This window comes from Pygocentrus nattereri, chromosome 3 (genome assembly GCF_015220715.1).
Source record: "Pygocentrus nattereri isolate fPygNat1 chromosome 3, fPygNat1.pri, whole genome shotgun sequence".
Classification (NCBI taxonomy): domain Eukaryota; kingdom Metazoa; phylum Chordata; class Actinopteri; order Characiformes; family Serrasalmidae; genus Pygocentrus; species Pygocentrus nattereri.
In genome coordinates, this window is record NC_051213.1 from 47,884,161 (window position 1) to 47,897,168 (window position 13,008).

Genomic DNA, 13,008 nt, shown 5'->3' on the forward strand with positions numbered 1-13,008 from the left:
TCCTTATTTAAGATTTTAGAGCTGTAAATAATGAATATCATCTTGGCTGTGAAGGGTCTGTTTGAAAACCGTAACCATGGAGGAGCTGCATGATGAATAAGAGGGAGATAAACAGATGTTGGTTCTGTCAGTGTGATGTAGATGGAAGCCAACTGATAAGGTATGTTGTTAAGAAGTGGGATCATGGGAGTGCAATTGTGTCAGCTTGTTAACAGCTAATTCAGTCGCTTGTTAACACAAATAGCTAATCAGCCAATCACACGGCCGCAGCTCACTGCATTCAGGCATGTAGAGGTGGTCAAGACAACTTGCTGAAGTGCAGACCGAGCATCAGAACGGGGAAGAAAGGGGATTTAAGGGACTTTGAACGTGGCGTGGTTGTTGGTGCCAGACGGGCTGGTCTGAGTATTTCAGAAACTGCTGGTCTGCTGGGATTTTCACACACAACCATCTCTAGGGTTTACAGAGAACGGTCCGAAAAAGAGGAAATATCCAGTGAGCGGTCAGTTGTGTGGACGAAAATGCCTTGTTGATGTGAGAGGTCAGAGGAGAACGGGCAGACTGGTTCCAGATGATAGAAAGACAACAGGAACTCAAATAACCAACCAGAATCTCTGGGGAACGTTTCCAGCACCTTGTTGAAAGTGTGCCGCAAAGAATTAAGGCAGTTCTGAAGGCGAAAGGGGGTCCAACCTTTTACTAGCAAGGTACCTAATAAAGTGGCCGGTGAGTGTATATGAGGGGCCCAATAAAGATTTTAGCAGAGCCTGATCAGCACCTTCACTGCCTACACTCATTGACCTGGCCCTGGATTGTCTGTCCGCAAAAAACATCCAGCCAATACAGCTCTGTGCTCAAAAATGATCACTGATGAAGGTCTAGAAGATGGACAACACAAACAGAGCAACACTCATCGGATAACGCAGACGGCCTGGAGAGCTCCCGTCCAGCAGAGCTAAGCTCCAACCATAATCTAATACATCTGATGGGTAAACAAGGCCTTAAGGGGCATCTTAAGGGGCATGGTGGTAGGTCTCCAGGACAAGGACTGAGCAGCCCTGGGCTACATTCTGTATCTGGAGCTACAAGGGAGGGGTTTCTAATAAAGTGGCAAGAAAGCATGCATGATGTGTCAGCAACAACACTGCTGTGTCTGATACACTCAGCTCCACTCACACTACCATGGCAGTGTCGATGTCGTGCTGAGAGTGGATCTCCAACCAAATAATGTTTGGTTAGTGATGGTCTTATGGTGGTCTCTTTCTCTTTTCGTTGATGGACAGGGCTGATAAACTGCGCAGTATTAGATGGGCTACAGTCTGCAGAGGGCTCAACAGAGAAAAAAGACCATAATGAACATGCATATTGCAGATACATGCATAAACTGAGACCCTGTAATGATGTTTCAGATAAGAACAAACATCAACGTAAGAGTTTTTCTTTTCCAAAAGCAGCAAAAAAAAGCCCTGTTTCTATCTATGGCCTCTTTTCCAATGTAGGGCTGAAAGGTTCCAACCATTCCAGTGGCTCTTCTACACGGACACAGTTCAATGTGGAACAAGGCCACAGAACCCTTCGAAGGGATTTCATATAGACGGAGGTCTTCGCTGATTGGTTTACGCTGATATTGTGCCACCAGATCCTGCTGCACTAATCAGCACTACTGGCGCAAGTTTAGATGATAATAACTCAAATCTGGGGAAGAGGGAAGTTGAGTGGCTGGAGTTGAACCTGTTCTGTAGCATTTTAAGCTGTAGCCTGCTATAAGTTCTGTGCCTCCCACTGCAATACACACTCAGTTTCAGCAAACCGATGCTTAAAAACACCTGTTCAGATGATAAAGACTCATATCTGAGATTGCAAATTGAACTGACTGGTGTAGATGAACAAATAAAACTGTGCTGTGGTGCTTTGAGCTGAACCCTGCTGGGTGACGCTAATGCTAGTGAAGTTAGCTGGCTACAGATTCAGCTTACGGCAGTACAGGCCCAGTTTCAGGACTATGTGCGGGTTTGAAGCCCAGCCATGCGTCAGCGTGCAAAGCCATGACATTATTCACTACACTATTCAATCATGACACAGGGTTTAGTTATAACTCTCCATAGAGCCTCCCTGTTTATCACCACAATGGAAACTTGAAAAAATTATTAACACCTAAGCAACACCCCGTGACACTACAGAAATCACTTAGCAACACCCTAGCAACCAACTAGCAAACTTCTGGGAAACTGTAGCAACCACCTGGTACAGCACAGCAACCACCCAAACAACAACCTGGGACACCATAGGAACCACCTAGTAACAACCTGGCAACTACCTGCGATATCATAGCAAACACCTAGCAACCACCGGAAACACCATAGCCACCACCTAGCAGCACCTTAGCAAACACTGAGGATCCAACACAGCAACCACCTAGCAACAGTCTAGCAACCACCGGGGATAGCAATAACAGGTCAGAATTACTAAAGAGAATCACAAGGGGCCAGTACTTCACCAGAGGGGGCGCCCAAGAGTGATCGTGGAACCCACACCAACCCCCAAGCCCTGTTCCTGGGATGAGGCCAAGCTCCCCGTGTCTGCGCACATGCCTGATTCAAGTGACAAATCCAAGCATTTTTCCTAGCTTGCCTTGATGACTGGGTTTCGCTTTACTGCCAGAGGAGGTGCTGACAAAAAAAAAATCTATGGAGAATTTTATTAACTCTGAATGGGGTTATGGTATAACTTAAATTTGGGAGGAGAACCATGCCTGAAAACTCTTCTGCATCTGATCTAACGCCCTTAAAATCCCGTCCCTACCTTCCGTTTCCTGTGACGAAGTTTTCACAATGCCCACTGCCACCCCATCTCCTCCCTCAGTCCTACACCTTCTACCTTCAGACAGAATCCGCCCAGCGCTCCAGCCCAAGTTCACAGAGTTCTCTCCTCTCCCCTCCCTCACTCAGCCTTCACTTGTACTTCCACCATATGCTGAAGACACCGTCCAAACTTGCAAAATAAAATTAGAACTATAACATTAATTGGTCAATCAGGAGTCAAGTGGGGGAAATAATTCATGCGGCTGGATTTTGACAAAACAGAAATATTCCAAACCAGTCACAGCTCCAGCTCTGACTGGGAAAAAAAATAAAGTGGAGTGAATGTGGGAAACTCATCTCAAACATCTTGAGAGACGCAAGCAGCTGTGCCTGGATTTTGCCACAAGACTGTAGGTGTTAGTCGGATGTTAGAGACAGGCTACCTCCCCTCGGGCAGGAGCTTACAGGCCGTCATACAAGGAACTCAAACAAGCCACTCGTTCCAAGATGCCGGACTGAGAGATACAAAAGATCGCCAACACTTTGTACACGAAGACTCCAGAACGAGAATTAAATCTAGATAGAATAACTGAGATTTATGCAATAGCATTGGTGGAATTTTTGACAGTTGACTTTATAATTTCCTCATGCTTCACTGTAGCAGCAAAATAAGTCAGTGTTTTTAGCAACTTGGCATTTTTAGGATCAATAAATAAATAAAAAATGTCTTTTTTTGGTACTGAAGCAGTGGCGTGGTGGGTAGCGCTGTTGCCTCACATCAAGGAGGGCCTGGGTTCGATTCCCCGGCTGGGTGACCAGGGTCCTCTCAGTGTGGAGTTTGCATGTTCTCCCCATGTCTGTGTGGGTTTCCTCTAGTCCCCCCCCACAGTCCAAAGACATGCAGGCAGGCCAATTGGACTTGGTAAATTGCCCCTAGGTGTGAGCGAATCTGCCCTGCGATGGACTGGCGACCTGTCCAGGGTGTATCCTGCCTTCCGCCCAATGACAGCTGGGATAGGCTCCAGCGACCCAGAAGGAAAAGTGGTTTAGATGGTGTGTGTATGTGGTACTGAGGCATGCTTCTTAATTGTAAATACAATGCACATGACACCCGTTTCTTTACTTCTGGCCATCATCTTCATTGGTTTGGTGGCTGAGTGGCCAATGTAAATGATTATGTCTTCTTCTGCTACAAAGCACTTTATTTAAATAGTCCACTCTACATGCTTAATTTACTTTCAAGTTACATTCACCGAAATATCTACTAAACTGACCATGATCTTTGTGAACTCTAAACCTGGCTCTAATCCTAACCCTAACCTTAACCTCAGCCCAAAACCTAAACTCAACCCTCACCCTGGTCTAAAGCCTAACCCTATCCCCACCACTGAGTAGAATCAACTGAGCTTTAACACATAGTCAACATAATTTCGCTGCTGTCGGAAGAAAACCTTGTATCTCCATTTTTTAAAACGTTTTTTAGTTTTTGACATTATTTGAAAACACCTGTTACCTTTTACATTGTGTGTAAATTTCACAGTGAATGGGCTAAAAAAAACGGCACAAAATGCCTTGGAAAACTGTCCAAATGCATTGACTTACATTAAAAGTAAAGTATGTTTTTTGCTTCTCCTGTAAAGTTACCACTTTGGAGATACAAGGTTTTCTTTTGACAACAGTGATTTGTAGATCATTTATAGGGGACTATAGTGCACCATCCAAATAAAGTGAGACCCAAAGTGCACCCACATGGTTGGTGTTTCTGATAAAATGTCCCAAAAAGTGTAGACACAAAATAGGTGGCCCTCATAAAGTGGAATTTAGTGTCAACAAAAACTTTATCTCGACTTTATCTGTACAGTGCCTCTACATTACTACAAACAATGCTTGTTGTTGAGCACTGTGCTACCCCTCATTTGCATGTCCCTTTAAAAGGCAGTAGCTATATATACATTCCTCTGTCTGCGAAGTTTAAATGAACTCCAGCCCTCCCGAATGATTTAAAAAACTGCGTTCACCCAATCAGGGACCCCCTTTCGCTCAACTGTATCGATATGTCACACGTTTTCTATACCTCCTCCTTCCTCCACAACGCTTTCAGCACTCTCACTGGCGTTTGCATGACTCAATGAATGAGTGAGTTTCGTCTTTCGGAATGATGAGCAAGCTGGACAGGTGAGTGAAACCAAAAACCCCACAATACGGAGAAAACTGCACCAAAAATGATGCAAAACATGCATGTGCGTCCTGTAGCGCGTCCTGTCGAAAAGGACTTCTAGGAATTATTATCATTGAGTGTGAATCAGTGTTTAAATGGTAATAAATGAAACATCATGTCTGATGACAGTGATAACGCGTTTCAGACTTTCTCTACTTTCAGTGATGGAGAATGAAACTGAGAGTGTTGGTTGTGTAAACATGTGTGATTTATTCAGAGCTGCACGGTGCACTATTTTCTGCACACCTCCATGCGTCTGGATTTTCAAAAAAAAAAAAAAAAAGCGCCTTACTAAAGTCAGAAATATCGGAAATAATAGACTAAAGATGGAATTAGTAATGCAGCTGCACAAATGAGTTTGTTATGGCATTTCCCACATGCATGACCGCCACAGACCTTTAAAGCTGCAGCGGTACTGAAATTAAAGCCCCTTACTCACCGTTTTCCAAATCGTAAAGCTAAATGACTGAACATGGTTTCATTATTCATACGGCTTGCTGTTTCTGATGCATCTGTAGACTTGCACCTGTTGAAAAAGGTTCGGAACGATCATTAACTGTAATAACAGTTAGAATCTGCTCTACAGCACACGCATAAGTAATACCTTGCGTCACTGCTTATGACTAATATCGGTCCTTATGGGTTTTTTTTGGGTACTGCTCTGTGCTATAGGGTTCTGCTCAACCAGAGGAAGTTTATCTATCACTATAAGAACGTACGCTGGGCGCGAGGGAGGCACGAGACTTACCTTTGCTTCGTGGTGAAGAAACGGAACAGCCCGGACTCGCTCTCCTTCGACTTCGGGCACCTGCGCAATCGCAATGGATGCCACGTGGAGGTGAGTGATGGATGGACGGATGCTACAGGAGAAGGAAGCGCGGCGCGGATGACGTCAACGTCGTGGCAATATTAAAACTATGAGGCGGCCAGAAACCAAACAAACACTGTGTATGTCTTATTTCAGATGTAGTCGATCAGCCAAGATGTGTGGCGTCTAAGGTTGTAGTTGTCTAGGTTTAAAGCTTGTAGTCCCAATTGGCGTCACGTGAGTCACACACCAAAATCACCACACGTGTGAAGTTGTTTACAGACCTGCTTGTGTAGTTTCTGACACTGAATGACCTACTGACATATAAACATGGGTATGCAGCACAGCTAAAACCACGTCCACGCTTAGAAATATCAGTGCAGGGCGGCACATAAGCAGGGCTATGTGAGACTACTGAACAACTCCGCAAGCTTTGAGGTGACCGTGTGATGATGTATGTAAACGTGTCTTGGCTGATTGGCCAACCCAGGGACTGATTCCTGGCCAAACCATCACTTTAAGGAAAAAACCCTCTCTCTGTTTCTCGTCTTACCTTTTCCTTCCCATCAGCTTCTCTTCCTGCGCTACATCGAGGTTCTGTGCCCGGGCCTGTGGGGTTCGGGTGTGGACGGAGTGAGGGTGAGCTACGCCGTGACCTGGTTCTGCTCATGGTCGCCCTGCTCTAACTGCGCCCAGCGCCTGACCAACTTCCTGTCCCAGACCCCCAACCTGCGGCTCCGCATCTTCGTCGCCCGCCTCTATTTCTGCGACGAGGAGGACAGTCTGGAAAGAGAGGGGCTCCGGCACCTACAGAGGGCAGGGGTGCAAATAACTGTCATGACTTATAAAGGTATAAAGACACACCAGCTCTGGTCATCAGTGCTTTCGTCATATGGTGCTTGCGCAGGACTGAAGTGCGCTTTTTGTTTAAGGTGCTGAAAGTCAACCTGCCATCAAAACTGACCCACCTTTACACCAGCGCAGTCATTCGTTCACGAAGTAAAAAACAGTACGTGGCTTTGGTCGCAGGTCCTGTTCCTGGGAGTTTACATTCCTAGTCATATTAAGCACAAGTTATCGTTTCATTTAAAAGAAAATGACCTTCACCTTTAGTCCAAACGCAATGGAGTCTGCCCCGCCCTAAAACATCTTCTGATTTTTGTTTACGTCAGCAGTAGGTGGGAAAAAGTCATGAATATTGTTACCTACCAGATTCATGTTTCATCTCCCCCTCCTACCACCATCTATCATGGAGGGAAAATGCTCAGCTGGCTCCGAGAGCCTCCCTGATACCGTGTTTCTCTCACAAGTACATCACGTTATGGGAGGAAATGAACTATGATTTCCCTGGTGGTTAACACCGCATTTACATTGGCAAGCCAATTAAACCAATCCAATTAATCCAATCCACAATAGGCAACATCACTTCCTCTCAAAACACACCACACACTAAAAGGACCCTCCCGACATCCCACCCACAAAGTTTGATTGACTGGAAAATGCAGTTGCAAAAACACTTCAATTTGGCCAGAGCCGGAGCGCGGCGATGAGGAAACGCTATTGCAAACGGGTGACTGTTTACCCGTGTTTAATACACCAGAGTCAGACCACTAAAAAAATGAAAATGAAATGCCAAAGAGACTTTGTTTTCCAGATGAACTATTTCCAGCCATTATACTCAGAAATGCAAACGCAAATACACACTTTGCCTTTAAATGTACGTCTTAAGTACTACACACAAGTGTAAACGCCCAATTTAGTTAATTTAACTGAATTTGAAAGAAGTCTGGAACATGTTGCCATAGAACACGTCAGACTAAATGCGAAATACTCCGCCAAACCACTTTCCACTTTACTGGGGTCTCCCAAACGGCACGACTGTGTACGCATTGGTTCTATTCCTGGGGGATCGCAAGTTCAGTCCTTGGGAATGCCACAGCCATTTGTGTCCAGGAGTCCGAGAAAGCATAACTGTCCTCTCGCTCTCCTCGAGCAACGATGGCCAGGGTGACAGAACTAGCAGTTCAGCTGTCCGATGACATTGTGTTAGCAGCCGTTTGAAAAGCTGTGCTGGGGCTTCGCGGAGGGGGAAGCACATGCTGGCCTTGACCCTCCCAGGTGGGTAGCATCGTGTGATGGGATGAGAAATAGCGAGCAGGCTGAAGTGACCACGACGAAAACCCAAAAATAAGTATAATATGGATATTCGGGTCGATTTATATGTCTTCACGAAATCATGACTAGTGGACAGAGGGCACTGCTAATGCTAACCGCTGTAATGCGGAAATGAGACGCCACTACAGCTCAAACCGCCCAGGTCTACACAGCTGCAGAGTGCTTGAACAATCCTGATAGTAGCGCCTTTCACATCCCTACATCCCTGTATTCAGCTGAACTGTATGTGCTGGGGGCTGAAGATCCTATTAAAGGTTGCAGATCTGTAAACGAGTGGTCCCATGTTCTTTCTCCACAGACTTTTTCTACTGCTGGCAGACGTTTGTGGCTAGCAGGGAGAGGTGTTTTAAAGCCTGGGAGGGCCTTCGGCAGAACTCCGTCAGACTGTCCCGCAAACTCAACCGCATACTTCAGGTTTTTATCAGCACACCTGTCATTTCACCTTTAATTACGACACATCTGGGGCAGTCGTGGGCTGGAGGTTAGGGAACCGGCCCTGTGACCGGAAGGTTCGATCCCCAGAGCCGACAGCCCGTGACTGAGGTGCCCTTGAGCAAGACACCTAAACCTCCAACTGCACCCTGGGCGCTGTGGATAGGGCTGCCCACCGCTCTGGGCAAGTGTGCTCACTGCCCCCTAGTGTGTGTGTGCTCACTAGTGTGTATGTGGTGTTTCACTGCACGGATGGGTTAAATGCAGAGGTCAGATTTCCCTCTTGTGGGACTAATAAGGGTCACTTAATCTTAATAACTGCATTCTGACAGTGCGAGAATGTGATGTTATTTGTACCCACTGTGTTCTTCTCCACAGCCTTGTCAGACTGAAGATTTGAGGGATGTCTTCGCTCTGCTGGGTCTCTGAGGGAAGCCCTGAGATTCTGAAATGGGATAAGATGACGTTTATGGTGCTGTGAAACTGAATTCCTGAGACTTGAATTTTACTCACTTTTATTCTAAGTATAGCATTACTATTTGTATATTATTTTTTTTGGGTCCAGCTGTGTCCAGTTACATGTTCAAAACTACAATAAAGCATTTGCTCTTTTGTACCTACAACCAGTGCAGTTTCACTTCATCCCTTAAGCGGTTTTAAGGTCCGATTGTTTACTGTTAATATGTTTTTCTTAGTGGACAAGTTCATATTTGTATCTTTTTATAAACTAATGTTTTAAAACAGAATCATAATAAAAGACCCGGCGGCGAGGCGGGGTCTGTGGAGTCAGTACAGCTTAGAAAATATCATTTCAGTGGATTCTGGTTAAGTTATGTTCCCTGACTAAAGGTACTGAGATGGACCCCTGAGTCCTGAGAGGGTACCACCCCAGTGACAAGAGGGGTTCTGCCCCAGAGACTGTGTCGTACCTTTTTTTCTGAGAGTGTAGAAGTACAGAACGTCAGCCTTGGAAACAAAAGCCATGCAGGATAATGTGCTGACCATCAATATTGGGACAAACGAATGACAGGTGACTGACTGCTCAGGTGCTCCACCTTCCCAGAACAGGGAGTAGATTAAGAGCCCAGATCACACAAGAATAATTTCCCTCCCTTATTTGGAACAAAAGAAGACTGTTAAAGTTTCACTCCTCGGTCCAATTTATAGAAACTAAGCTGGAAAACAGCCCGTTTTGAATTTGAATCAGCTGTTTTTGTGATGTCATAAAACCAAACCATTTACATATATCCACCTATTCAGCCAGTTGGGGGGGGGGGGGGGGGTTTATATATATATATATATATATATATATATATCCTTGACATCCTATCCGATATTTATGACTTAGTATCTTAGAACTGACTTGCTTTCTCATAATTACGACCTAGCATCTCAGAATGATGAAGCTTGTAATATACACTGAGATATTAAGCCATAATTATGAGAAACTTTCTTATTTCATTATTGTGAGATAGCAAATCATAACAACGCCATGCTCTGTCATAATGCCACCCCATTATTATTAGACACTTTCTCATTATCACGAGATAGTGAGTCATGACTGAGATGCTCAATCCTAGGTCGTTATTATGTCATGGTAAGTCATAATTATGAAAAGGTAAGTGATTATTATCAGATACCAGGTCATAACTGTGAGATACCAAGTCAGGCTTGTGGAAGTTTCTATCATTAAGTCGGACTAAACTGCGGAAACGGGTTAGCAAACGTCTTCTGTCAGGTTGCTAATGTTCTTAGCTAGCCTTAGCTAACCTAGCTAGCTAGAAACACACACACACACACACAAACACATACACACACACACACATATATATATATATATACACACATACAAATATATACATATTTATATATATATATAATTTTTCCCCTGATAAAGCAGTACGAAGTATGAAGTATGAAGGCTTTTTAGGGCCACTGTTAATAAAAAACAAAAATAGTAACCTATGACTTTTATTCTCGAAATAATACGACTTTATTCTCGAAATAGTACGATTTTTTCTCTCGAAATAATACTTTTTTCTCGAAATAGTACGATTTTTTTCCCCGAAATAATACTTTTTTCTCGAAATAATACTTTTTTCCCGAAATAATCATTTTTTTCTCGAAATAGTACTTTTTTCTCGAAATAATACTTTTTTCCCGAAATAATACTTTTTTCTCGAAATAATACTTTTTGCTAGAAATATTACGACTTTTTCTCGAGATTTTAAGCCTAAGTTAGTTACTGTTTTTACTTTCATTAACGGCGCTAAACGCCGCCGTAGTAAAGACTGCGGTCCGTTTCTTGGTGCCTCGCTGAATCCGCTGCGCACATACGCGGTGTTTTACGGCGCTACGGGCTCCGGTAGCGGCCGGGAGAGTCCAGCGCGAACCGAACCAGCCGAACGGGTTAATGACAAAGATGGCGGCCGAGGCGGAGTACGAGTCGGTTCTGTGTGTGAAGCCTGACGTCAGCGTGTACCGGATTCCACCGCGAGCGTCGAACCGCAGCGTCAGGTAACCGAGCGGCGGACACCTTCACTCCGCGGCCTGGTCCGGCTCGGAGCGCCCGGGACGGCCTTCTGCCGTCGCCGAGCTCGTGTGCGTGTCTTTAACCTTAAACCAAACCCGGTTCTGCTTCGGGCCGGTAACGCGGTGTCCGCTCAGCCCGCGGGGGAGATGTGACCGCTAATCCCGCGGCTTCAGCCCGAAGACCCTCTGCAGCGCACGGAGCGAACATGCGTTAGCGCCCGGTTACAGGGCAGCTCCACCGGCTTTCCTGAAATTCTGAACGACCCAGGCTTTCGGCTGTAAACAGAGTCATTCAGAGCGGGTCTGCTGTGAAACGGCTCAGACGTCTTCACAGTGGTGGTGACGGGAACCAGACGTCGCCATGACTACAACACAGATACAGACACTTCATTTACCATCCAGAACCACCAGAGAACCCACACGAGTCTCCTCAGTGTTTATGTCATGTTGATGGTGGATAATTAGATATAAACAAGCTTTTTCTGGGGACTGTTTTGCCTTAGAACACCCTTCCTGTATCCTTCCACCGTGAACTGACTCAAATAAACAGATTAATATGATTTGGACCAGAAACCGAGTCACAAAGCTGCTGTAAAGCACCGTCAGGCGGTGGATTCATAGCCAGTTCATGTAGGAACTTTCTGTGAGGCGCTTTTAGGTGGACGTCTGGTTCCATTCACCACCACTGTGACTCTGGAATAGACGTCGTGTACGTACAGAGCGTTGCGAGGTTAAAGGAGTAGCCAAACAAACCTTATTTTTCCTGATTTATTGCACTATTTACCATCATCAACATTCCATATACAGCTCAGAAGACTCGTGTAGGTTCACTGGTGGTCTCAGGTGGTCCATGAAATGGCTGTATTTGTGTTGTAGACGTTGCGACCCCTGGTTCCCATCACCACCACCCTGAACGGCTCTGTTTACGTTTACGCACATCCACCAGCCGAACTGACTCCAGCAGCCCGGCCAGTTCCCAGCGAAGTTATAAGGAGTGTTTCAGCCTGAGCTGCTTTATACAGGGCAGCCAATCAGAGCCAAGATCGTGTGCATACATCAGCCTTAAAGGCACGGCCTGTTTCCGGACCCTCAGAATGTAACTGCTGCGCCGTTTAAGGTGGAACCGAGAGAAGCTGGAGATCGGGAAACTTCACTCCAACCTCATGTTCAGATTTAACACCTATATTTTCTGGAAAAGCCTCTACAGCTTGTTTTATGGCTTGTTTGGAGAACCTTGTACAGATTATTCAAGTTTTCCGTTCCACCTTAAACGGTGCAGCAGTTCTGGCGCCAGAATGTTACCATTTAAGGTGGGACGCAGAGTTTCCATAAGAAGCTGGCATATAGGAAACTTAACGAAGGTTTTGAATGAACATATATATCTTTGGAGAGGCTTCTACAGCTTGTTTTACAGGTTATTTGGAGAATAATAAGGGTTTACAGCCAGACCTGCTTCAGCATTTAAGGTGGAATGAACTCTCAGGCGCCAGAAGGCAACTACTGTGCCATTTAAGGTGGAACAGAGAGTTCGCTCATTCAAACTCTCAGTTCCACCTTAAATGGTGCTGTAATTACTTTCTGTGGTATCTACTGCACCATTCTGGCGCCTGAGAGTTCACTCCACCTTAAATGGTGCAGAGTTTGATATAGAATGAACTCTCATGTGCCTGAAGGTAAATACAGAGCCATTTAAGGTAGAATGGAGAGTTTGTTCCACCTTAAGTAGTGCAGCTGTTCTGGCACTTGTAACTGCTGCACCAGCTTCTTATTCAAATCCTCCATTCCACCTTAAATAGTGCAGCAGCGACAGGCGCCAGAGGCAAACTACACCATTTAAGGTGGAGTTCAAATAAGAAGCTGGTGCAGCAGTTACAGGTGCCAGAAGGGAACCACACCATTTAAGGTGGAACGAAGAGTTCAGATAAGCTGGTGTAGAGGTCACAGGGGGCAGAATATTACTGATGCACCATTTAAGGTGGAACGGAGAGTTCCAGTAAGAAGCTGGTGTAGCAGGTCACGGGGGCAGAATATTACTGATGCAC

General features: G+C 45.3%; 2 protein-coding genes across 2 annotated transcripts in view; both read left to right on the forward strand.

The window, feature by feature from the left end:
- Positions 1–4,925: 4,925 nt before the first annotated feature.
- On the forward strand, positions 4,926–8,927 carry aicda (activation-induced cytidine deaminase). Its single transcript, XM_017706031.2, has 5 exons — positions 4,926–4,976; positions 5,692–5,857; positions 6,398–6,677; positions 8,301–8,416; positions 8,813–8,927. Exons 1-5 carry the CDS (start codon positions 4,957–4,959, stop codon positions 8,861–8,863), a joined length of 633 nt encoding a protein of 210 aa, XP_017561520.1. The 5' UTR covers positions 4,926–4,956; the 3' UTR covers positions 8,864–8,927.
- Positions 8,928–10,782: 1,855 nt separating this feature from the next.
- LOC108432353 (adaptin ear-binding coat-associated protein 1-like) overlaps positions 10,783–13,008 on the forward strand; it is a 12,998-nt gene continuing 10,772 nt past the window's right edge. The window contains exon 1 of the mRNA XM_017706123.2: positions 10,783–10,951. Coding sequence (XP_017561612.2) covers positions 10,848–10,951 — 104 coding nt within the window. The 5' untranslated portion in view covers positions 10,783–10,847. The remainder of the gene's footprint in view (positions 10,952–13,008) is intronic.

Bases quoted from the DNA above. Each gene is read 5' to 3' on its own strand.
- aicda (XM_017706031.2), top strand. From the start codon at position 4,957: ATGATGAGCAAGCTGGACAG. The intron at 4,977-5,691 runs GTGAGTGAAACC...TCTGTGCTATAG, and splicing joins ATGATGAGCAAGCTGGACAG to GGTTCTGCTCAACCAGAGGA. The intron at 5,858-6,397 runs GTGAGTGATGGA...CCTTCCCATCAG, and splicing joins GCAATGGATGCCACGTGGAG to CTTCTCTTCCTGCGCTACAT.